This window comes from Rhodamnia argentea, chromosome 10 (genome assembly GCF_020921035.1).
Source record: "Rhodamnia argentea isolate NSW1041297 chromosome 10, ASM2092103v1, whole genome shotgun sequence".
NCBI lineage: Eukaryota > Viridiplantae > Streptophyta > Magnoliopsida > Myrtales > Myrtaceae > Rhodamnia > Rhodamnia argentea.
Window position 1 is genome coordinate 6,758,541 of NC_063159.1, and position 25,463 is coordinate 6,784,003.

General features: G+C 39.7%; 3 protein-coding genes across 12 annotated transcripts in view; 2 read left to right on the plus strand and 1 right to left on the minus strand.

Annotated features, from left to right (window-relative positions):
* The first annotated feature begins 5,033 nt into the window (after positions 1–5,033).
* The window catches only part of LOC115750563 (protein FAR-RED ELONGATED HYPOCOTYL 3), an 874,908-nt gene continuing 854,478 nt past the window's right edge, over positions 5,034–25,463 (plus strand). Inside the window, exon 1 of the mRNA XM_048285936.1 lies at positions 5,034–5,078. The gene's annotated coding sequence lies outside the window, so the exon portion shown is untranslated. The remainder of the gene's footprint in view (positions 5,079–25,463) is intronic.
* LOC115750541 (sporulation-specific protein 15) lies at positions 8,860–16,211 on the plus strand. 4 transcript variants are annotated; one of them, XM_030687982.2, is made up of 14 exons: positions 8,861–9,050; positions 9,140–9,589; positions 10,914–10,973; positions 11,095–11,157; positions 11,290–11,352; positions 11,650–11,733; positions 11,809–11,871; positions 12,047–12,109; positions 12,250–12,312; positions 12,453–12,515; positions 12,900–12,959; positions 14,747–14,884; positions 15,138–15,233; positions 15,512–16,211. In XM_030687982.2, the coding sequence occupies exons 2-14, from the start codon at positions 9,362–9,364 to the stop codon at positions 15,971–15,973; spliced, it is 1,506 nt and encodes a 501-aa protein (XP_030543842.1). In that variant the 5' UTR covers positions 8,861–9,050; positions 9,140–9,361; the 3' UTR covers positions 15,974–16,211. The 4 variants fall into 4 exon arrangements, with proteins under 4 accessions (XP_048141911.1, XP_048141912.1, XP_030543842.1 ...); XM_030687981.2 differs by having other exon boundaries at positions 9,272–9,589; XM_048285954.1 differs by lacking the exon at positions 12,900–12,959 and having other exon boundaries at positions 8,860–9,050.
* Positions 16,391–21,495, minus strand: LOC115750538 (probable inactive receptor kinase At5g58300). Of its 7 annotated transcripts, none has more exons than XM_030687977.2 (4): positions 20,948–21,495; positions 20,722–20,800; positions 17,935–19,235; positions 16,391–17,215 (listed from the first exon to the last, which is right to left on the minus strand). In XM_030687977.2, exons 3-4 carry the CDS (start codon positions 19,190–19,192, stop codon positions 16,629–16,631), a joined length of 1,845 nt encoding a protein of 614 aa, XP_030543837.1. In that variant the 5' UTR covers positions 19,193–19,235; positions 20,722–20,800; positions 20,948–21,495; the 3' UTR covers positions 16,391–16,628. The 7 variants fall into 7 exon arrangements, with proteins under 7 accessions (XP_030543837.1, XP_030543838.1, XP_030543833.1 ...); XM_030687978.2 differs by having other exon boundaries at positions 17,935–19,278; XM_030687973.2 differs by having other exon boundaries at positions 20,707–20,800.

Below are 25,463 nucleotides of genomic sequence, written 5' to 3' on the forward strand. Positions count from 1 at the left end.
GTCAAGGACTCATCAGAGTCAACCACTTTGGCTTATCACGACACATTTTAAGGGACTACAATGGTCTGGCTGAGAAAGTGCAGGGACACTTAAGCAAACTCTTCAAGAAGATGATGGCTTAAGAAAACAGCAGTGAGAGATTTTTCAAGCGTGTGGTGGGGAATTGAAAGAGCATACTAGGAACAATGAGACATTTTTAAGCAGGCAAAGAAAATAAAAAGTTGCTTTGGAATACTTGGGCTGCAAGCCTCTTCTTCGCCTCCTCAATGATAGACAGCTTAATACCTTTGCCCTTTGGAAGACACCCAGGGTTTTCTTCCTTTACCGATAATGAAGACATTGCCCAACCGAGTAGCAAACTCATGTCCAAGAGAATCTTGGACGTGGATGGTCTCAAAAGTACCCTTATGCTTCTCTCCGTTCATGATGACACCAACACGCCCTCTGTTCCTTCCAGCCGTCACCACGACTACATTCCCAACATCGAATTTGATGAACTCAGTGATCTTGTTGGTCTCAAGGTCAAGCTTGATGGCGTCATTGGCCTTGACCAGAGGGTCCGGATACGTTCTCGCCAAACTGGACAGATCGCACTTTGCATACGTAGCTTACACAGCAGATGACAAACTTTTTGTGAGCATAGAAGAAAGATCATTGCCATCGCCACTTCCACACAGGAACAAAGGATGCTTTTAGATGAATAATTCAACAGAATGATAGATTAACACCCTTATAAAGTCAAGGCAGACAGAATACAGACCTTTGCCTCATCATCCCTAATGCTGTGAAGCTGGAATCCACCCTTTGTATCATAGAGGAGGTAGAAGTTCTCATTGCTCTAGGGGATTTACACAGCATCTAACAAGAGTATAAAATCTGAAATTACAATTGAGACTTGCGTCACACAAGACATTATAACCCACAGCAAAATGAACAATGGTCAAATTGCCCATCTATTCTTGACCACCCAAATCAATCCTCATTTTACTCGCACCATTATATGTGTAATAATGGGATTTTTAGTTCCTAGACATTCTATCTTCCCATGCACTAACATTAAATGCACGTTATAAGCTTTAGAAATAGTCGCAAAAGAAAGAGGGAAACGATAAAAGCCATCCTCAACTTTTCCCTCAAGAACACCTATTTGCATCCTCTACTTTCAAAATCTCTTAGTTTGCATCCCAAGGTTTCAAAAAGGACCCTCGCACCCTGGCCTTTGCTTTCCACAGTTTCTTCCCAGGTGTGGTTTTTAAAACCTTAAGGCGCAAGGTGTATATTTTGACGTAGAGGATGCACAAGTGTAACATAATACCATATTTGTGGATGCTTTATGTTATTTTCTCCAAGAAAGAACAATTTCATTATGTTGCATACAATTGTTGCACGAGCATAGTTTCTCTGAAGGAAAGGGGCACCACAGCACACATGCGTGTGTCTGAATGTGTGCTTGATACATGATTCCTATACACACAATGGGTACACGTGATAGCCAGCTGTCCATAGCAATGACTTAAATGCTTCAAGCTATCTTCATTAGTGACCAAGTATCAGAAACAGGTAATGATAGGAATGATTTCAAAGGAAGAAGATCACATGAATACTAATGTCATCTCGAGTCTTGGGTTGATATATATAACTTCTGTCTGATTCAGAGGCAAGATGAGATGCACAGCTTCGGGACAGAAACATATAGTGCACATACCCATGAAACCAGCAGGATATGTCTTATCCGTCCTCACTTTGGCATTTACAAGGACATGGCACTGCATCAAGATGGCTATAACCTCACAATATGTAAGGGCATATTTCAGCCTGTTATGAAGGATAAGGATCAATGGCAACCATTCCCTTGATTTGTGGGGTCCAGACGAAGGCTTTGGTGCCCGCAGAACGGAAAAGAAAATTAAAAAGGTATGAACAGAAGCACAAGAACCAAACTCCTGAGAGAGAAGATCACCTAAAAAGGATCACTTACAAAGGCACCTCCTGGCAGCGAACAGACCATCAGACCTCACTGTGCCCAAGGTATTTCTTAGACACCCCCACCAACCCCGATCGTCATCAGACCTCTCTCAACGTAACAGTTATAGCAGAAGATATACTGGCCGGCTTTTTTTAACGAAATTGATCGCGACAAGCTCTCATCAAAGCACCCAAAACAGCTCAAGCTAGTTCAGACCTATATTTTTCTATCCTTTATTTTCCAATTTCAACCAAAAAAATACGGTACTCTCACATGATAAACCGTACTTAGTAAAGAGTAAAGAAGCACGTCCCCAAAGAAGACAAATTGGAGCTAGTTAATTAGGTAGGAAAAAGGATACTAGACATCATAGAATCCAAAATACATATTTTCTCTCATTCCCATTACAATACACTCATTTTCCCCTAGAAATGTCAATGAACAAGATCATCACCATTGTTTATCCATCAATGGCCACACTTGCGATCATTGCCCCATGAAATCACCGTTGCAATCGCTTATCAGTCACAAATCCATGGACTGAAATCGGCAGAGATATAGAGAGAGAGGGGAGGGAGAAGCAAATTGTCTTACGAGTATCGACGGACCGGAGAAGGAGAGGCAAGCGATTGGAGCTAAAAAATGAAAAACCAAATCAAAAATACAAAACAAAATTCTCGATATGAGGGATCCATAGAAAACTGCAAAATTCAGAGAACTAATTGATGCCAGACGAGAAAGGAAACCGACGGGCTACAAAAGTTTAGCAATGTTAAGCTAAAAGCATTAGATATACTCTTAGAAATTCTTCCTAAAGATTCTTCTTGAAGCACGCACGATTAGTCAACACTCGCTTAATCCCCAGAATCCTTGTTATGCGCCCTCGCTTCGAGTTACAGCGGCTCACCTCAATCTTGAACTTATCTTTAGGCAATATCTAAATGCAATGCATCCTCATTTTCCCCATATACCCAAGACCCACGTCCCCGCTATCTAAGCGAACGTGGAACAGGCCGCTTGGCTAGCGACCCGACGATGATGCCCTCGTGGGTCCATTTCTGCTCCTTCTTGCGCTACGACGCCTTCTTGTCGCAAAGAGGGATAACGAGCCGTGGGGTGATGCGTCCTGATTCTTCTTCGTCCACTTCTTCTTGCTTCTTTGCCTTTTTCCTCTTCTTCTCTTCCCTCCTCTTGTCCATCTTCTCCTCTTGCTTCTTGGGTATAGCCCATTTCCTCTTGGGGTGGGGCTTTTTTCCCCGTTTTGATTGCTATTGCCCTAACCAATTTATTTTGCAAAGCGGAGGAATAACTTAGAATACAAAATTATATTACCAAGTTGACGTTGAGCGAAAGAGGGGTGGGCGAGCCGTGTGGATATTTTGTCCTTCGACAGAGAACCAAAATGCCTAACCTCGGATCCCATGGACACTGAGATGGTGGAATAAGGTCCACAGGGCGAGCTTAGAGGCCATGCCAGCAGCAAAAGAATTCATGATTAGTAGGAATATCCTGCATTAGTGCGAAAGTGATGGGAACATTTGAGGTGATCAAGCGACTCACAAGTACAAGCACGCTTAGTGAACACACTCACCCACAGATTCAAAGCGATTGTGTTTTTTCAATGGATCTGTCTGAATCTGTGGTGTGTGTTCACTAAGCGTGCTTGTACTCGTGAGTCGCTTGATCGCCTCAAATGTTCCATCACTTTTGCAAGATATCCCCACTAATACAGATTCTGAGCGATGGCGTTTTTCCAATGGACATGTCTTAATCTGTGTGTTTATTGAGCGTGCTTGCGCTTGTGAGTTGCTTGATGGCCTCTAATGCTCCATCGCTTTTGCAGGATATCCCCACTAACACAAATTCTGAGCGATTGCATTTTTTCAATGGATGTGTCTAAATCTGGGGGGAGTGTTTATTGAGCGAGCTTGTGCTCTTGAGTTGCTTGATCGCCTCAAATGTTTGATCGCTTTTGCAGGATATCCCCACTAATCATAATTCATTTTGCTGTCAGCATGGCATTCAAGCTCGCCCCCCTGTGGACCTTGTTTCTCCGTCTTAGTCTCTCCATGGGATCCGAGAGTTAAGCATTTCGGTTTTCTATCGAAGGATGAGATATCCAAATGCACACGGCTTGCCAACTCCTCTTTTGCTCTATTTCAATATTTCTCAACTTGGAACCCCTCATCTCTTGTCGTTTCGTAATATAATTTTATATTCTAAGTTATTCCTCCGCTTTGCAGAATACTGATCACATCGGTTTGGACACGAGCAACCAAAAGAGGAAAAAGGGGAAAGAGCATTATCCCAAGAAGAAATGGCTGTACTCAAGAAGCAAGAGGACAAAGAGGAGGAGGACAAGAGGAAGGAGGAGAGGAGGAAAAAGACAGAGAAGCATGAAGTGGGCAAAGAAGAAGAATCAGAAGAATATTTAGGAAGCATTGCCTGTGGCCCATTGTATCTCTCTACGCCAAGAAGGCGTCACAGGGCAAAAGTAGATCACACAAGGGCATCATCGTCGGGTAGCTGTCCAGCAGTATGTTCCGGGTCCGCTTGGACAATGGGGATATGGTTCTTCGGTACACAACGGGGAAAATGAGATATATTGCATTTGAATATTGCTTGGGGATAAAGTCAAAATTGATGTGAGCTGCTACAACTCGACGCGAGGACGCATCATGTTTTGCAACAAAGGATTGGGGATTAGGTAAATGTTGAGTGATTGTGCGTGCTTCAAGAATAATTTCTAGAAAGAACTTTTGAGAATAGATCTGATACTTTTAGCTTAACATGACTAAACTTTTGCAGCCCGTCAGTTTCAATTAATTCTCTAAATTTTGCAATTTCCAATGGATCCCAAATATCTCTGTTTGTGAGGATTTTGTTCTGTATTTTTAAACTGCCTCCTCTCTCCAATTCGTCGATACTCGTAAAACAACTCTCTTCTCACCCCTCTCTCTATCTCTGTCGATTCTTGTCCCTGGATTCGTGAACGATAAGCGAACGCAATAGCGATTTCATCGATGATTGCGAGCGTAGCCATTGATGGGTAAACAGAGGTGAGGATCTTGTTCATTGGCATTTCTAGGGGGAAATGGGTGTATTTTTCCTTGTAAGAAAATTCTGACAACTGGGAATGAGGGAAAATCTCCATTTTGAATTCTAGGATGTGTCTAGTGTTCTTTTTCCTACCTAATCAACTAACTCCAATTTGAAGACCAGAAAAGGAGGAATCCACCGGAGGAAATGGGAAACTTTGAAGACCAGAAAAGACTCGAGAGGTTTAGGTTTCAAAGATCTTGTTTGCTCGAGGGACAGGCTTAGCGCCTGAAACAAGAACTGAATGCTTTGGGGAGCCAGTCAGTTGGTGAAAGGGGTCTATTTCCCGCGAGTGGACTTTTGGTAAGCAAATAAGGGCCACCGCCCTTCTTGGGGGTGGCAAAGTTTGTTGGTGGGCAGGGAGGTGATTGAGCCGGAAGTGAGATGGTTAGCGGGAGACGGAAAAAGAATAAAAGTTAGGGAAGACAAGTGGCTACTATAGGTAGAATTGGGGGTCCGGCGACCCTAAATGACCCCCAAACTTGTTGAGGAACTGATTAACCAGGACACTAAAGAGTGGAATACCCAGAAGGTGATTGGACTCTTCAACGAGGATGGGGTGCAAGAGATACTTTCAACTCCACTCAGCACTAATCCAACGACGGTCAAGTTGATATGGACTGGAAACAAGACAGGGTCCTACTCGGTTAAAAGCGGTTATAACAGCCTATGTTCCCTGGACAAACCTCCTAACGCCAACCAGGCATCAACGTCATACAAGCCTCCTAGAGCTTTATGGACCACAACATGGCAGATTCATACCTACCCAAAGATTCGGTTCTTCCTTTGGAGTGTTTGCAACAATGCATAATCCACTAAAGATAACCTTTATAGAAGGAAAATGGCACCTGATCTGCTCTGTCCGGCCTGCCGGCTAGCCCCGGAAACTCCTGAACACCTCCTCATCCTATGTGACCGGACAAAAAATATATGGTCGGACTTTCGGCTTAATTGTGACACCTCCCCCAACAATAGTAACTAGAATCGAGAAATGGGGTTTTAGAGAACTTAGCTTCCCGTGCCGACCCCTCCGCGAGAGCTCTCTTTTTTTAATGATCGAACAATGCTAAAACCAACCGAAAGCTTTTAAAGAAAACGCAGTTTACTTGTGCTTGTGAAAACTGACCGAGTTCTTGCATGGTTTAGTTATCTTTATTGATGCAGCTTGCAAGAGGGGAGTTGCCCCGTTGTTCTTCTGACTAGCAACTTCTATTGCAATCCGATATAGAATCGTGTTGAAACCCGCTTTCTTGGTACTTCCTCTCCAAAAATGGCTGAATTTGTTAGGTTTCTTTTTATAAATTTTTTGTTCGTACATAGTTCTAACATTTTACCATTTTGCTCGGAGTTTTACAAATATGAAAGTTAACATTTTAGTCAATCTGATCTATAACATATAGCTAAAGTCGAGAGACGAAGAATGTCTGCTCATGTGCTTGCCAATTGGCTTTTGACTTTGCCTTTGTGATTGCTATGTATCAAGCCACATTGCGTAGCTGACCCACATGATGTCATGACCCATTTGCTACGTATCGAGTCGCATTGCATAGCCAAGCCACATGATGTCATGACCCATAATCAATCAATTATTAGTATTGATTTAGTGATTTGCATTCTCAAACGTTTGTCGTTTATTGAACTTAAATTTACAAATGGATAAACACAACGTTTCTTCAATCATATTTGCAAATGTATTAAAATTATAGGATAAATAATGGTTATGATGAAGTGTCTTGTTAAAACAACGTTAGGTCTTTTGTTCATGCATTTAGACAAGAATCACATGTTAAAAACTAGTGTCTTTTCTTAATCAAGTTGTCATGGCTTGCTAGTCTTATTTTCTCAGGTCAAGGTAGGTCCTGACCAGCATGTCTCAGATAGCATATGCATGCGTTTATAGATCAGTCACGAAGTTTCAAATCCTCTTTTTTCCATGGTCATTTGCAATGAATCTGATGGCATCGGTGACTTGACCTAAACACCGAAATAACACCGTCCAGAAGCGATTTTGTGTAATTACATCCTTTTGTCACTCCACCAACGATGTTGAGGAGAGGTTTTCACCGCTGCGGTCACAAGGAGAAGCCCAACTTGCAAAATCAAAGATAAATGACATAAATGGTATCTGAATATTGGGTCAACATGCAATGTAATGCATGAATTTTAAATTTGTTTAATATCATTGTTGAATTTTTTTATTTATTTAATGTGGTCCGTGAACTTTGGTAACACAATTAATTTAGTCTCTAAATTATATGAATATACTCAATATTGTCATTCTATTAATGCAAGTTCATGAATAATATTGAACATTTTCATCGAGTTCAAGTATTAAATTGAACGTTGTATCAAAAGTTCAAGGATCCTATTAAATAAATTAAAATTTCATGAACGACATTGTAAATTATATTAAAGTTCATGGATCACATTGAACAAATTTAAAGTTTATAGACCATATTACATATTACGTTAATGTTTAGGGGCTATTTATGTCATTATCTCTAAAATCGGCACTTGAGCTTCACATCGAGCTTCGGCGTATGCTGATAAATTTTTATTACCATGTCTGTCATTTATCTGGGGAGAAATTAGAGGAAAGCTTGTTGATACTTTCAGTTTTTATTTACTCGACCAAGGCCTGAAGGACAAATGGGCGTGTGTTTGAGCATCGTTCTTAAAGATCGAAAAGACGGGCTGCTCATGCTTGGCCCAATCCAAACATTGTACGACGTAGTTTTTACGCTATGGACGGTCCGTCGAGGGTAGTTCCAATAAGTGAGTTATCTTGATCGGTCTGACTACCGAGATCATGAGTTCAGGGGTAAATTTCACGAGATGGTGACCCGAGCAATTGCTATGTGGTGGGGCTGAGATCTCGAGGCCAAGGGCGAGGGTCATTACTTAAGTGGCTAGGGTCGCGTGTCTTGTCATCGAGGTTCGGGTCTAGTCATCAGAGTTTCAATTCTATTTGATTGAGTTGGTCCTACTAACAATATCGGTGGCGTTCGAGGTGAATTTTGAAAAATGATTACACTGATTAACGATGAACATATATTTTCTTTTTCTTTTTCTTTTTGCCTTTTAACTTTCTTTTCTCGGAATCTTGAAAAATGGTTACACTAATTAAGAATGAATTGGTCAAGCTTAATTTCGACATGGCCTCTAAAGGCAACATGGGCCTTGCTTCGGGATGTAGGCTTCTGCATAATGAATCGGACAATTGACTCTCAAGATTTGCTCAGATTGTGGGGGGTGTGCTTTTCGCTCAAAGCGGAACTGTTGGGTATTTTCTTGGATCTTAAATTAGCTATTTCTTTGGGCATCCCTAAACTTATCGTGGAGGTGGATTTGCAAGCTGCTATTTCATTGCTCCAGAAAACTACACCATCTTTGAACTTTGGTGACACGCTCATTTCTTAGATTCAGAAGCTTTTATTGTATTTCCAGCATGTCAAATTTTTGCATAATTTTAGGAAAGGAAACTCATATGCTGATTGGTTAGTAAATTGGGTCATTCACTCTTGTGATGCGTATGACACCTTAGTTTTAAATAGGCTACCGAGAGGTTTGATTCCTTTATTGTTAGGAGATCTAGTTGGATAAAGTTTCATTAAGCGAGTTTTGACGTAACTTTTGGACTTCGCCCGTTTCATTATAAAAAATAAAAAAGAATGAGCCCATCTTTTCTTTTTATTTTTGCCTTTTAACCTTTTTTTTTTTTCCGAAATAGACGAGGAACATGTTTTCGGACTCGAATCCTGCGAAAACCGACGAATGAAGAGCCGTTAGTGGCTTTCCCCACCGACGTTACTGTTCTCTCGACGGACGCGTGTCATCGACTCAATCCGCTGTTGCGAAACTGCGAACATTCGATGCGATGCCTTCTAGTTCTAATTCTTCCTTCGATGTCTCACTTCTACTCCATTGACGTCTCTCTCAGATCAACGAAGCTTTCGTTTCGAGATTCCCCCGGTTCGATCCCTCGGTACGTCTCTCTCAAACATCCGATCCATCTATCTATCTATCTGTTTCCGAGCTTCTCCTTTAGGCATTTTGATTTGATTTGTACCCTAGGGTTTCGCTGGGACGAAGGATTGGGTTTTCCGACGTGCGCGAGCGGTACGCCAGGTCGGCCGTTCGTTTGGAGGCTTTACATTGAGCTGTTTTTTTGTTTTTTTTGTTTTTTGTTTTTGGTGGCGCGAACAGTGATAAGGGATACGGATTTGATTTTTGGGGGTGGTGGGGGCGGATTTGGTCGCGGGAGATTCGATTCGGTTTGCTTTTTGAGCTGGGGGAATGGATGAGGAGAGGAGGAGGAAGAGGAACAAGAAGAAGAAGAATAATAAGCAGAACAGCAAAACGGGGGAAGACGCCGCGGGCGTCGCAGCTGTTGATGGGGAAACTGCTTCGGTTGACCAGACGAGCCGTTTGAGCAATGGGAGGGCCCATGGGAATGAGGTATCTGATGCTGGGCCAGATGCAGGGATGGATCGGATCGAACCTCTGACTAATGGCGTCGGAGATGTAAGTATTTAGTTTTGAGTTCTATTGGCATAGAAGCTGCAGGCATTTCCTTTTAAAGTCGAATGCTGAGAATGATGTTATGAGCTGTTGTTTGACTTAATGAGTTGATCCAAATCACCCAGGGTGGGATAACAGATATCATAGTACAATAGGATTTAGCCGAGCCACAATTCAGATCAGTTTTGTGGTACATCTGCATTCTCATTACATTCCTGGCATTTCAATCTGGAAAGGATCAATGTAGTTGCTAGTTAGCTTGACATGTTATCTCTGCTGGAAAAGATCTTTAGAAAAAGATGCATTGTTTTAGTTTCTAACAGAGCACTTCTGCCATGGATCAAAAGTCTACAGTTTATGTTTTCCTAGATGGAAGTCTTGTTCCAAGTACAGATCCATGGATTCCTCCCTAAGTGGATCTCATTCTACATGGCCTCTAGCGAGCCCCTTTTTGTTCCATATAACTGAGCAATCCACAACACGTGTAATCTTGGGGCAAGCGACATAATTTGAATAAGAAAGAATTATGTGAATTTGCTATCTAGTGCACAAAAATGAATGACATATTTGCCAGTCTAATGCACCTCTTAAATCCTTACACTTTTTCCTCCTTCATTTTGCACAGAAATGCCTGATAGCAGTGATGTTTTATATCCAATTTGTATTTTCTGACGCTGAGATATTTAAATCACACCTGATATCTTGAAGGAAGATATATGTTGCCTTTCTCTCTTTTCTCTTAATTACATTCAATGTTTTAGCCGATTATCTGCAGCGTGTTAGAAAATTAGCATGGGTTTTGATTTAGAATTTTAGACAAATTTTTGGAAAATACTGCAATTTTATGAAGAGAGCATCATGTTTTATTGGGAAGAACGTGTTTCATTGTTCTATATATGCAATGTACTCAATTACCATAACTTTTTAATGATAATTTTATGCCAAAGTGGAATATGCAGTAAATGAAACATCGATATCTTAAGACGAGTGGACCTATCAATGGACTCTCTATCCTCTTTTTACTATATATTTGGTTTATAATTTAACTCTAAGTGAAGAAACTTGAATAGTGGCCATTTCTTCTTCCTCCAACCTGTTGGAAAACATTTGTGAATGTGTTTCATTGTACACCTTTAATCAAACTCTGTATCCGATAATCTCAGTTGCTTTATTTGTGGCAGCTCTGCTGCTATGATTTTTTCCCCTGTTGCCCATAACCGCCACTGTTGCTACTTTCATCAATTTTGTTGACGTTTTTAGAAACAACTATGAATCAATGTGTAGAAATGAGGCTAATATCTTCTTTCTCTACTAATATACTGTACAGCATGTTGACATACAGTCCACTTTAGCCGGAGCTGTGGAACAAAACTGGTTCGAAATCAAGGTGTGGACAATGGCCTAAGAAACTTGTCCCAAACTTCTGCCAAATTTAAATTGTTGCTTCATCTTGATGTTTTACAGCTATTTCTGGCCTATGGTCATGAGCTCATAATGCGATTTTGCAGGCTAGTTTGGAAGAAAACATTCAGCACTTGCAGAATGAGAATGACTTACACAAAGAAAAAGAGGTAATTCAACATGATTATGGGTATAGAGATCAGTTCACCAGATTATATCACTTTAGCATGTGCCTGGCAGGCTCCAGAGAGTTACTTCCATTCTCTTTTATTGGCTGACATAATGTATTGGACTTGTTACAGGCTGGTTTAGCCACAAATATTGCACAGTTGGAGCGTGAGAAGGAAAGCTGGCTTCAGAAAGAGGTAATTTGTTATTGAGGATGCTTTAATGAGGTTCTTTAAGATATCTTGCAACATCCAGTTCAGTCTTTTGTCTGATGCTTATTTGAGGGCTGTGGATCTTCTCCTCCACATAAGAATGAATAACGATATGCTGCCGTCATTACTTTTCTCCATGTGACACTTGTACCTGTCTGATGCTTATTTGAGGGCTGTGGATCTTCTCCTCCACATAAGAATGAATAACAATATGCTGCTGTCATTACTTTTCTCCACATGACACTTATGCCATCTGTTGTTGATTTACCACTATGCATTTAGGTTAGCTTTAGGGACCAGATTAACCAGTTGTCTGATGAGAAAGCTAAGTTAATAGACGAGAAAGCTATTTTGGAACTGAAGCAGGTATATCTTCTTATCTTCAGCCCATTGTGAATTTTTCTTCATGATTTGTTTATTCTATTCCCATCCTATATGTAGGCTAGCTTTAAGGAGAAGATTAGCCAAATCGTAGACGAGAAAGCCAATCTGGAATTGAAACAGGTATCTTTCGAGTTCCTTAGTGGCAATCACATTATCAAAAGTCAAATATTTTGTTTGTTGTTGTTAAGGTTTGGCTGTTCTTTCTGCGTAATCCATTTTTCTTAGAAGTCTTCTTAAGCGATATAACCCACTACTTATGGAGATGACAGTGACCAACTCTGAAAGTAATTCACAGGAAAGTTTGGAGGAAAAAGTAAGACAACTCGAAAGAGGTCATAATTCCTGGGTCTCGGAGGAGGTAAGCAACTTTCTGTACCATGCTGGTTCTTGTTAGTCAAATTTCACTGGGAAAAGTTTTATCATTTTGGTTTATTCTTTTGGGCAAGCTTTTTTAAGCCATGACTGGTGGAGCTGACAAACTTTGAAAATGATTGACAGGAACGTTTAGTGGAAAAAATACGAGAACTAGAAAGGGATCATGATTCCTGGGTTTTAAAGGAGGTACTTTATGTACTACACTTGATAGCTTGTTCTTGTTTAAATTTCATTGAGAAAAAGTTCTTTCATTCAATGAGCTTATGGTCATAATTATTTTTAACCTATGACATATGGAGGTGACAGTATTTGAAAATGATTCACAGGAAAGTTTGGAGGAGAAAATAAGACAACTAGGAAAAGATCATGAGTCCTGGCTTTTAAAGGAGGTGAGAAACTTTCTGTAATATCCTGGTTCTAGTTAGTCAAATTTCAATGAGAACAAATTCTATCATTTGATGAAATTGCTACTATAGTTGCCCATCACAAAAGGAAGTTTGAATTTTTGAATGAGTAAAACCTTTTGCCTTTTGGTTCTCCATGAAAATTTTGAGGTTCATGATTGGCTCTTAATATTTGATGTGAGATATGTGATGTGATTTTTTTATTCTTTCCTAAATGTGTATGAGGGAATTTTCTGCTGCATCCAACTCGGTGGAGGGTTTGTCACCAGTAGCATCCTTGATATCCATGAGTCGTTCTGCATTTTTATTTTTACGGTATCTCAAGTCAAGTTTTGAATTTCGATTCTGATGGATACTTTTGATTCACAGAGCTCAAGTAAAGAAATCTTAGCAAAAATGGAGACTGACATTTCAGGACTACAGTTACAGGTATATCCTGCTGAAGACTTTTTCAGTTGAAATGGTGGACATCAACCATTGTCTTTTGGGACTAAATTTAGATGTCAAGTTCATACTGGCCATGCAGAACCTGGAAAAAAAATTTCAACATGATTTTTAATAAAACTACAGTTGCAATGGTTGTTGTAGCATCCCTTTGTCTGGGACTCTGGGACAAGATTATTGTAGAACTGCAGTTGTGATGATTGCTGCAGCTTCTCCTATCTAGGTGGCTGTTAAGCAAGGGATTTCTATTTTCTTCTCGCCTATGTCTAATTTTACTGAGTGAATCGCCGTAGTTTTTCTCCTACTTGTACTATTGCTTCCAAGTTGTACAAAAGACTGTCAGGGGAAAAGATCCATGACAGACATAAATCTAGACTAACGTAGAAATAAAGATAATACAATCTGATAAAGATTCTGAATTCATGATATTTTGGGAAATTAATAAGAAGAGATGTGTATAAAAATTATTCTACATTAGTGTCATGTTATCATGCAACCCTATGTATTGTGACCGGATAAAAAGCTCATTTTATCGACCTTTCAATACGTTAAGGTTTGAATGTCTTCTCGTCACTTTTTTAATGTCATAAACATTTGCCATTACTTGGTGGCATTAATGAAGAGCACAATAAAGAAACGACTTCATCGTGCATCTTTGCATGCAAAGCGATAGACAAAACAAGGTCATGCACTAATTATTTGGAGAAGAAACTAATGTTGAATGTCATACGTCATCCATCATGTTTTTGGCCCAAATATCCAACTATAGTGATGAATTTAACCAGAGAAAAATATTTATTAGCTTCTGCCTCATTGCTACTTATGACCAACCACTACGTGGCCATTTTCTACTTTTTTCTTGTGGAGTGTCTTTCTTTGTCTTAGTCCAAGCATGTTTGTCTTTGTCTAAAGGTACGGAAGTTTCTTCACCAAGAATATTCGAGTTCAGATACTGGAATCCTGAAAATAGTGCATCTAAGACTTGTGCCTCATGATATTGGGATCCAACTACTCTGAGATGGAAGTGGAATATGTAATCATTCGTTTTTGAACCTAGATCTAAACAGGGATTATGCATGTCTAAAATGTTGGCATTGTCCGAATTAGATTGAAAATATTTGAGTAGAACGAAGAGAAGGAAATAAACAATGTACATTGAAAAGTTAGGTCTCACAACGAATATTATTTTCGATGGACTGAAGTTTTTAAGAGATGGTAGACTAAAAGGAAGAGAAAGAAAAGGGATGGAGAAAAAAAATGAAAGGTAGAGTGAACTGCATTTGAGGAGGAATCAATCGACAGATTCCTATGTTAGATCTCTTGGTAAAAGGGATGGCTACTGGACCATACCTGATTTCTAGAGCCTTTAATTTCCTACCAATGCAGTGAGGGATGTGCCCAGGAGCAGCTACATAGGAAACAATTTGCCCTTCAAATGGTTAAATTCAAGCAACTTTTTTTATTCTGTTGGTTTTGCAGATGATTTTATTGATTGATTGCTTTGAAACATAGTTAGGATCTAAAAAGGAAAACCATTTTCCCTTGTTTACCAGTCCATAAATGTGACTAAATCGAGTTCCTCTGCAAGATGCCTGTCATTCATGTATCTCGTAACTTGGCTTCTCTATCTTATTTCTGTTCATGAGTTTCAGTCTTCCTAGCTTAGAGGAGTTAACTCACCACCACATTATCATGAAATCTGGATTTCACCATTAAGCTGCGAACTCCTCTGTATTTGTCCTGATATGGAAAGTAAAAACAAAGTCTGGCAGGTGTCGAAGTTGGAAGAATCCAAGAACAGTTACTTGCAAGAAAACCAAAGACTAAAAGATAATATTTTGGAGCTGCAAGGTCAGATTCATCTCCTGGAGGCCGCTTCCTCAGTCGATCCCTCAGATGAGCAAAGAAAGGTTTGCTTCCTCTGCAATTTTATCATGCCTTCTGCTTGTCCAAGTGATGTGCCCCAAAAATAGTTGCAATTTGGTTGTGCAGTTTTCATTGTGTAAAGCATTGTCATGTTGGATGAAATGTAACTCGTTCGGTGCTTTTTTTTTTTTAAGGATCAGCCAGGCCTTTTCTTCGGCTATGACAAAGAACTTTTCTTCCAGATCGTACCTCTAAGAATGCATTATGGAATTCTTACTACTTTTTTCTATGTTATAGCGGTCTTCAGAATACGACGAGTTGAACTCCCGGATGGAAGCAGCATGTGCTCTTGTGGAGAAATTGATTACAGAGAATGCAGACCTTGTTGAGAAGGTAAGCTAGCTCATTCCTGTCAGCTATTGCTTATGCTCTTATAAATAAGCGGCGCTTGCTCCAGAAGGCCATAGGCAATAATCATTTATGAAAGTGTGAGTTGCCTGGGTTCTAAGGGGAGGCCTCTCTATGTATTCCCTTCCCACCCCAAAGAACAATAACCTCTAGAAGGAAGGTTTTTGTAAGAGCCGTTAGGAAGAGTAATTAAAATAAACTATTGTTATTCCTTCATCATCAACTTTTGATGACATGGTCAGTCAATCACTTGTTTTTATCAGGTGAATGAGTTGTATCTTCAACTCGATAATGAAAAGGCAGCACCTGGGCTTTCGTCACACTTTCAGAGTGGTTCTAGCATAGAAATTGCTGAAAGCACCAGCATCACGGATCACAGCTACGCATCAAATGTGAATATGCTTCTATTAAATGAGAGACCAGAGTCTTCAAAAGATACTCAGATGCATGATGACATAAACAGTGAGGAAAAACTGAGCAGAGAGCATGGTCTTCTAGTATCTAGCTCTGTGAAGCCCGAAGATTCTGGAGAAATTGTCCAGATTCCTCTTGACGATAATGAAGGCCGGGATCTGGAGTCGCAAGCTGTTGAGAGCGAAGAAGAGCATGCGGTAGCACTCTCGGATGCCCCACTAATTGGTGCTCCTTTCAGATTAATATCGTTCTTCGCAAGTTATGTGAGCGGAGCCGATCTAGTTGACAAGGATGTGAAGTCCAGTCATTAACATAATGTTATAGCCATTTTTGGTCATTGTTCAGAACCTTCTTGCCTCGAAGCAAGCAGCAATTTTGTACATGTAATTTGTTACTGACTTGAAATTGATCCAACTACATGATTTTGTATCCTCAAATTCTTAGGTACTCCATGAGCGAGGTGTGTCATTAGGCACTATTTTGAAAACTGTGACAGTCATTGATTGATTTGATGTTAATTTTTTTTTTCGTAAGGATTGATTTGATATCGCACCTTTCTATAACATACTGCTAATCAATTGCAATAGATAAAGAGTTTAATCTGACAAAGTATACTGGAAAAAAAGTCAGCATGACAGAAAATTTAGAAACCAGGGAGCCAATTTAAGCTGGACCGTGCATCACTTTGGTTTCTTTTTTAGTTAAAAATGGAGTATGACTAAATCATCAGATAGAAAACACTTCGTCCTGGACAATTCATTGAAAGATGACAATGGAAGAGCTGTGACACTGTAACTCTCAAATTAGTTCCTACACAAAAAATTAAAGAAAAATCACTCTTGCAATTTTCCTGCTTTTTCAGATTTTGTACATTTCAGCCCCGAGAATCTGAATCTATATTCATGGCACGAATGCTAAGCTAACCCAAACAAATGGGATTTAAGTGTAAGCAAGCTTTCTGACTTACTACGATGATGGAGTCGGAGTATTTTCCGAATCAGATGGCCGAACTTCTTCAATCATCCTAACAACTTCACCCATCGGAGGTCTTGTATCAGGCATACGGTCTACGCAGGCCAATGCTATTTTAAGCATTTCCACCAGCTCCTCTTCAATATTTCCATCCTTCAGTAGCTCTTCGTCAAACACCTCAGCCGTCCACTCCTCTCTAACAACGGACTGCACCCACCTCGGCAGATCGAAGACATCCTCACGTCTAGGAGATTGGATGGGTGACTTGCCAGTCAACATCTCGAGAAGTAGTACTCCGAAACTGTAGATGTCTGATTTTTGTGTGGGTTTCCGAGTTTTTATGACTTCAGGGGCCCGATAACCTGCACTTCTAGGAGGCACTGCAGGAGTACGGATCAGAGGAGTCAGGCCGAACTCCGAGATGCAACCTTGAAGGTCCTGAGTGAGGAGGACGTTGGAGGACTTGATATTGCCATGGATGAACCTCCCGCCTCCGGCCGAATGGATATGAGCAATGCCTTTAGCCACTCCAAGAGAGATCTTCACCCGCGATGCCCAGTCCAGTGGTTGTCTCCCACCTTCTGCAAATCATTATCGGAAGGAAATGTCAGCAATGCAGGAAATAGGAGGCAACCTACAAAAGATGTTTCTAGGTAACATGACAACATCCATTCAAGGACATTAGCATTGTTCTGTCCATAGAAGACTTCGACCCTGACAGTCGGACACTTCATACTGATATTACACATCTATATCAGTTATCTCAAGTTCTAAATCTCGTGCAACAGTGCAGAATGCGTAACAAAGACATTGTCTACATTTTGCTTGGACATTAACATTCATTGGAGCATAACGATATAGGACTTTACTTGGTCATCAATTTGATCAAATGGCCTACTGTGATTTTGCGGTCTTTCCTTACATTATGTGCCTGATTACAGCATGATACTGGTCATGGTGAGAATCTTCTTTCTTACAATTTTCATAACTTACGTTTTCACTTACCTCAAGCAATAAAATTGGAAATCACTCCTCATAGCCAAAAGAATGGACTCTATAGTCTGCTCTCTAGGCCGCTGTCTCAGGCTACTAACAGCTAACACAAGACTGGTCTAGTTAAAAAGACCAATTACTAGATAATCAAGATCACCTACTCATGATATTTTTAGGTCATTGCTTTCTATTTCATCTCTTAATTTATGCAAATGGTACACATCTACATAAATGATTTGTGAAACCAGGATTCGTTGGTTCGGAAAATTGTCTAAATAATATACCAAATAGACCAGGTAAAGCATACCGTGTAGCAACAAGGAGAAGTTGCCTCCTGTTATATAGTCATATATGAGGAGCTTTTCATCTTTTGAGTAGTAATATGCACGAAGTGGAATGACGTTCGGATGATGTCCTACCCTCTGTACATTCTCCATCTGCTGCTCGAACTCTCTTTTCTCTGCCACCACTTCCTTCAGCCTTTTCACCACCACAGTGGTTCCATCCTCCATGATGGCTTTATATGTGGTCCCACAACTTCCCTTGCCTAGAACTTCTGCTGAGGCTTTCAGTAGATCTTCGAGGTCAAAACTGTGAGAACAACCTTCAAAGTACACAAGCCGGTTTTTCTCCGCCGATTGGACCCCACTGCTAAAGTCTTCAGGCTTATCAGTCCGTACTCCTTTACCTTTCACCGAGGGACCATCTTCACTCTGTTTTTTCTTCACGCAACATAAAATTAATGCCAGCAAGAGAAGAAATAGCACTAGAGTACCTCCGACTGCAATGGCAATAATAATTCCAAGACTCAGTTTCTTCTTGGATTTTTCTCGTGGTGGGTGTGGTGATATGGAAGGTGAGGGAGAAGGTGATGGGCTGATTGAAGAACACTCATTCAGAGGTTTGCCACAAAGTAAAGGATTCCCCAGAAAGGAAGACACAGGGAACTTTTGGATCCCAGATGGAATTGAACCATTTAGATGGTTATAGCTCAAGTTTAACTGCTTCAGCCTAGTTTGTCTGAGATTGGGGATTGACCCCAGAAATGAATTATTTTGGAGGTTCAAAATGGTAAGATGGGTCAAGTTTCTAATTTCAGGTGGGATTTCTCCAGTGAAGGCATTGAAGGAGAGATCAACCACACTGAGCTGGGGAGAGAGTGAAGAGGGTAGGTCACCCGAAAGATTGTTACTTTGTAGGTTGATTGTGTGGAGGAAAGGAAGAGAGAGTACATCAGCTGGCAAATTCCCACTTAGGCGATTGGATCTAAGGCTAAGTGTCGTGAGCGCATCAAGCTTTCCCAAAGTGTTGGCCGGAATAGGACCAAAAAGTCCAGTTCCAGGGAGCCGAAGGGCAATTACACGAGTATGATTTTGGGAGCAGGTGATACCAACCCAAGAAGTACAGATGGGAGAACTAGCAGTCCAGTTCAGTTTCCTTCCATGAGGGACGGCATTTGCAAATTGCAGGAGTGCCAGCTTATCCGAATCCAAATCGGCATTTGCTTGGAGAAGTATGAACAAGAGCAAGAGAAAAGGTAATGCTCTGAAGAAGTGTCGCTTCATGGTCTTCTATATAATTGGGATATCAGCAGTTGCTTCCTATTCCCTGGCCAAGTAGTAATGGTTAAGAATAATCAACTTCATGGAGCCTTCATCAGTAAAGGGAGACGTTTAATTTTCTTTTGCAAGGAAAAGAGTACTATGATGAGTATGGTAAACCCACCCAAAGAAATACTCAAATATAATCAAGGAATATGTCCAGTCATAACAACCTCTGTAAACAATGGAAACTTCTTAAGATGAAAAGCTATAAAAAGTACAACTATGAATAAAGCAGGTCCCACATGGAAGCAACAAAAGGCAAAAGGAATGTACTTGTTTAGATTTATAATTCAATGGGTTGTCTTTAATAGTTAAAAGGGTATTATTTACTGAGGAAAATTCATTAGATGTTAACTAAGCAACTGCCCTAATGACACGTAAAGTGAAGCACATGAACAATAGCTAAAAAGTAGTACATGGACAACCAGTAAACACAAGAAATACACATAGTCGGGGATCCGTGGATCCAGAACCTAGTCAGTTCAAGCAGACTCCCCACAGAGCAGAAACTAGCAAAGAGTTGAGAAAGATATCCTACAAACACTTAATATTAAGAACAACAGAAAATTGAACAGGTGGAGGGAATGTAGCCACACTATCTTTTTCTTTTGTTCATCATCTCAAAAGCACACAGGCATCGCATAGTTATTTCTCAGCATGGCATTAGTCCAGGGACTTATCCTGAAAAACGAGTCTTCTACAAAAGAGAAGAAACTTTAAAGATTCCCGTTCTTTCAAAGAAAAGCCAAAGCACTGGAGCACACAGGACCACCTTGAAGCCTTTTTATCTCTTTAGTATACAAAATATGCTCAACTATGGATCCGCTGAAAAATACGTAGAGAAAAGCAGCGTCACAAAAGTAGGAGAGAATGGCACTCTAAACCTTCACATGAAAGAATCGCAATCTTCAATATGTTTCAGAGGCCTAACTTACCGAGAACAAAAGCATTTACAAACATATGGAAGAACAAGCAATTACAGTAAATTCATGATTATACCGGTTACGGTGATAACTGACAACAATCATCAATAGGTTTCAGACAAAGCAATGCCCCAACTTACCAAGAACAAAAGCATTTACAAACATGTGGAAGGATAGGCAAAGACAGTATTTCACAAGGCCAGTGCGAGAGTTATTTGAAGGATAATGATTTCAGTTCAGTGGCCATTTTCAAGGTCCACAAGAATAGGGAATAACACAACACATCCTCAGCTACATCAAATCCACAAATACTAAGCTTTCGTAATTCTAAAAAAAGACCAGCATTATGAACAACTCCTACATTTCTCTGCATGCGAAATTATGAGGATGAATGAAAGTGAATAGATGTGAACGAACAATCAGGAGAAGAACAAATTCACTTCTAAATTAGGCCCAGACTTTAAAAAAAACTAACTTTGATCAGGCTGAGCAAAACTAGGAATCATTCCCTAACACTGAAACTGGGATGAAATCAAGAAAGCAAGCAGCTACCTTTCTAGAACGGACGTTTGAAATCAGAGCACAAAAGAGGTTCATTTCCCCTAATTCTCACTCTTCACAATCTTCAATCTCACTAGAGCCTCTTCTGCATTAGACCCAAAACAATCCAATGAGTGAGCACAATGTAGCTTGAACCCCAAATCTTGCTTGAATCTCCAGCACCCATTTCCATAATCCCAACAAATTTCTCAAAATTGGGAGAGAGAGAGAGAGAGAGAGAGAAAGGGTGGACCTTAATTTTTCTTTCCCTTCGAGAATGTGGGAAGTTGGCATCAGAGCTACAGCAGCAACAGCTGCAAAATCTTGAGCTGAAGAAGGAATGTGAGCGAGAGAGACAAATGGGCATTCTCCTTTTCGCCTTTTCTTGGTGAGACCCAAAACGGGAAGATACAATCTTCAAGAAGAAGATTGGAAGCTACCGCAGTCGCTCAAAAAGTTAGCTCATTGTTAGCTCAAAAGATTCTCGCAGAGAGAGAGAGAAGAACTTTTCAACGATGGATCGAGCTAACACTCATTACTCTCCAGCTCTGGCTCAAAATGCTTCTTCCCTAAGCAAGCTCCAAAGTTGCAGCTCAGACTCAGATCTCTATGCTACCCCTTTCAGCTCAACCACTCACTACTCTCTCTCTCCCCCACGCACCCCCCAACACACCTCCACACACATTCTGAACCCAAGAGCAAGATTCAGAGAGAAGAGAGGGAGAAGATATACTAACGGGAAAAAGAATTGAATTTGGGAAAGGCCCAGATGGGATGCAGTGTTCTTGGAGTGGCGAAAAAAAATTCAAATAAAAAAATGGGAAAAAAAATAAAGGAAAAAGGAGGCAGATGAGATTGGTTGGTCTTGTGAAAAAAAAAGACTGCGGGAGTCGTTAGGTTTGACGAATATTAAAAGTGTATGTGGGTCGACCTCACATGTTTTGTTTTGTCTTCCTTCGGGAGTCAGCCTGTCATCTCCGGACTCTCATTTGACTATTCCACGAATGAAGTACAACCTTCGCGGATCAAAAATCATGTTCGTAGTTATTCTATAACTAAGCAGAGTGAGCAAAAAAGATCGTCCGGACCAGGATCGATGGTCCGATTCCCGATTCCTAAAATTGGAACCGGTGACCGGGCGGTCCGGTTCCCGATTCCAGGGCCCAGGACCGGACCGGACCGGATTGCCCGGACTGGACCGGTCCTTTTTTTTTTAAATTTTTTTTTAAAACAAACCTAACGTTTACTTGTTATTTAGGTTTATGTCATTTAGAGTTCGATCCAGAGCTGCCAATTGAAAAGGCCTTGACTTCGCCGAGCTCGTGGTACACTGACCCTTGTTTTCTCGACCTCGAGCTCGATTGCGTCTTCTATCAAAGTGTGTATTCACTTTTTAGAACCGCGGATCGGAAATCCTTAGAACCGCCCGGGATTCGGACCGGATCGGGAACTGCTCACCCCTATAACTAACATGGAAACTCATTAGATTTATGAAGAAAAATAACTAATTATGATTGATATACGAGTTTAGCGTATGCTGTTGTATTGTATTTTCATTTTACTTTTACATTTTTTATATAGTGATGTACGTGAATAATTGCTAGCTGCTATTGAAAATACTTCGTCTCTCTTTTGAATACGATGTGGATCGCGCTGGTGTGAATTTATATTATATTTAAAAAATAAAATGATTAATGCTTAACAATTATTGTTGAAAATGACACATAAGACTTTAATTTGCAAGGAATGGATCATTCTCTTTGTAACGAGTGTTTCTTATTTTGCGTCGGATTAGGATTTGTGCTTCTCTTTCTGTACAATGAGTTCTTATCAAAATAAATAAATAAAAAGAGCATTAACCTTAACGAGTTTTAGTATTGAGAATTTGAATATTCTAACGTTGATTTTGTAACTTTTTTCTTTAAGTATTTGCTTATTGAAATGTTCTAAATATCCCGATTGCTCTTTGGGATTTTGTAACCGTACAACAATTTCTACATTAATCATGAGATCAGCACAGTATTTAATTATTACTCATTGTGATTTTCTTATATTTATATATATATATATATATATATATATATATATAGGACTTCAGAAAAACTAATTGCTTAATAATAATTATTTTAGAGCCCGGTTAATCTATTGATTCTTGGCACTACCTCTCCTAATCCTTTTTTTCAGCTATTTAAGTAGTTTTCATATATGTAAGTTACGAAATTCACAGACAATATATGGTGGAGTGACGTAATTATTAACTATTTCTAAGTCCTTGACCAACCATAGTTATGAAATCAACAAGTAAAAAAACAGAGAAATAATTAGGAACATCTATCAATATCAGCCATAATGTCACAGTCCTTCCACATCGGAGCCATTCCTCTCTTGCTTCTTGAAAACGAAATTTGGAGATTGGGATTACTTTTTAGCCCCTCAAATTTTCAAATTATCACGGATAGACCTTAAATTATTCCGCTTTTGTCTCTTTTGCCCCCCTTCTCTTCGTACCGCTATATCCTTAGAACTTGACTCTCGCTGAGTTCTTGTCGGAACTTTGATTACGTCTCTCATGCGATCAATTAGTGAATGTTGTGATAGGCATTTTAATCGAAGAGACTTTTCTTTGCATTGATGTAGGCGTTTCCGATTTCCATTCCCTTTATGATTTCTTGAAGGGGAAGAACACAATTTGTCAATTACATGTAAAAAAAAATTTGTGTAATCTTTCGCATGGTTATGTAATTAATAATTGAAAAGGAAAAAGTAAAAGAAAAAGTAGGTTCGAGATAAAAAGAATCATAAAAGATGAAAATGATTACACGAAATGTTAAAGGAGTAAGTGGGCGCTCTCTGACTTTTTCCCTTTCCTTCTCAACGAGCGTAAGCACAGGAGTTAGATGCCAACCGACAAGTCACAGGACATCGTTTACATTTCATGGTGGCATTAAATTTTTCTTTTTCTTTTTCTTTTTTCTCTTTTTTTCCTACTTTTAAAGTCAATGGGGGACATCTCTTTTTGCTTGGAAAAAGACAGGTTATCTTTTCCAATCACCAGTAGACATGAGGAGCGCGTTCTGACAAAGTGCATAATTTTCTTCTTTCGAACATGGGATTCTATTAAGGTAAGATAAAATTGCACTCAACTGTCGAAAGTAGGGATTAGAAATGCCAGGGTTGGTGAATAATTTCCAATGATGGTCATTTGAATTAAAAGATGAATTGACGTTATGTCAATTATCGTGACTTTTTTTTTTTTTGATAACCTGATGGGGATATGCCAATGCCACCGAGTAAGTGCCCCAAGACGTGATCTTTGGGAGTCGAATATGGAACCTCATCAATTTAACTGTCAGAAAGCTCAACTAACTTGTCTAACGTCCCATAGACAATTATCGTGACTTCTTTTTTTTTTTTTTCAATTATCGTGACTTGATATCTCGAAGTTAGTATTTTTTTTCTTTCCAATTTGATACGTTTTTATTGTTGTTTATCGAATTTTTCCTTGTAAAATACTTGTGATACGGTAGTAATCCATCACCATATTAGCGACAAGGAAAAACACAAAGGAAAAAAAAAAGGATTGAGGGAGAGATAGAGAGAATGGAGGCACGAACAACATGTCGCCACCTAGATCACGAATGCACCATCGACCTAACATCGTCGTCGTCCCCCTCTCTCTTTTTTTTTTTTACCTATTCCGTTCACTTTTATATTTCTTAAAATTTTCAAATGGAGATATTGGATATGATATCAATCAAATATCACCGCAACACTATGCAGCAAACTTGTTATATTCCTAATGTCACAGCATCTAGAATGGTCCAAGTAAATCCAAGGTCGGTGCCATGCATTGTTGGGCGATCCAAACACAAATAATCCCTAAACTCAACGACCACACTACCAAATTAAAATTTCCCAAAATACCCAATTAACAATCGATCGGCCAATTAATTCCCAAATATTTAGTTTTTTTCATAGCTCAAAGTCGTGCTCAAAACTAATGTTGTGGCAAGAAGCTAATCCTAGGTTGCTCTTTAGGGATTACCATAAATTTCTCTCTTTATTCCAAGATGAAGCGATGAACCCCCTTCGTGAAAGTGACCACCGACCGTCCCTACTTAGCTAATCCAAATTTTGCCAAAGCCCTACCAAATTATTTAATTTCGTCCTCCTAGTGTTTTTTTTTCTTTAGGTTGGTTAAAGTTGTGGAGCCCACGGGGAATATATATATATAGGGCCAAAAAGGGGAATTGCTGAAATCATGTGGGGAGGGCAGTGTAATAATTGATGCACGTGAAGCCATTTAAATTTTCTAGCTACTAGTTTGCATGAAATAGCAAAAATTTGGACATTATTGTAGCAAATATCTAATTTCCAGGGTGTTGGCATTCAAAGGGGGAAAAAGTAGATGTGCACTTTAATGTTTAGTGGGTAGGACAAAAATTCCAATGTGGTCCATCATAATGCGCCCTAGATTGAAAATTACATTGCTGGACTTTAATACAATATTTAAGAACCTGATTATTCCATTAGCTTAATTTTTGGAGTGTTGATGTTAACACGAGGAATTCTTCAATAAATTTATAGTTGATATTAGGTAAAATTGACGTAGATGGTCCAAACAAAATGCGTGTGTCTTAAACATTGCATATTGAGCTAGCATTTACAAGTCATTTGTGTCATTTTTCTCTTGATATTATTGTGATGTAGATCTTATTTTACTTACTGCGATGCCTGTTATGACTACATATAATGTTTGAAAAAGGATA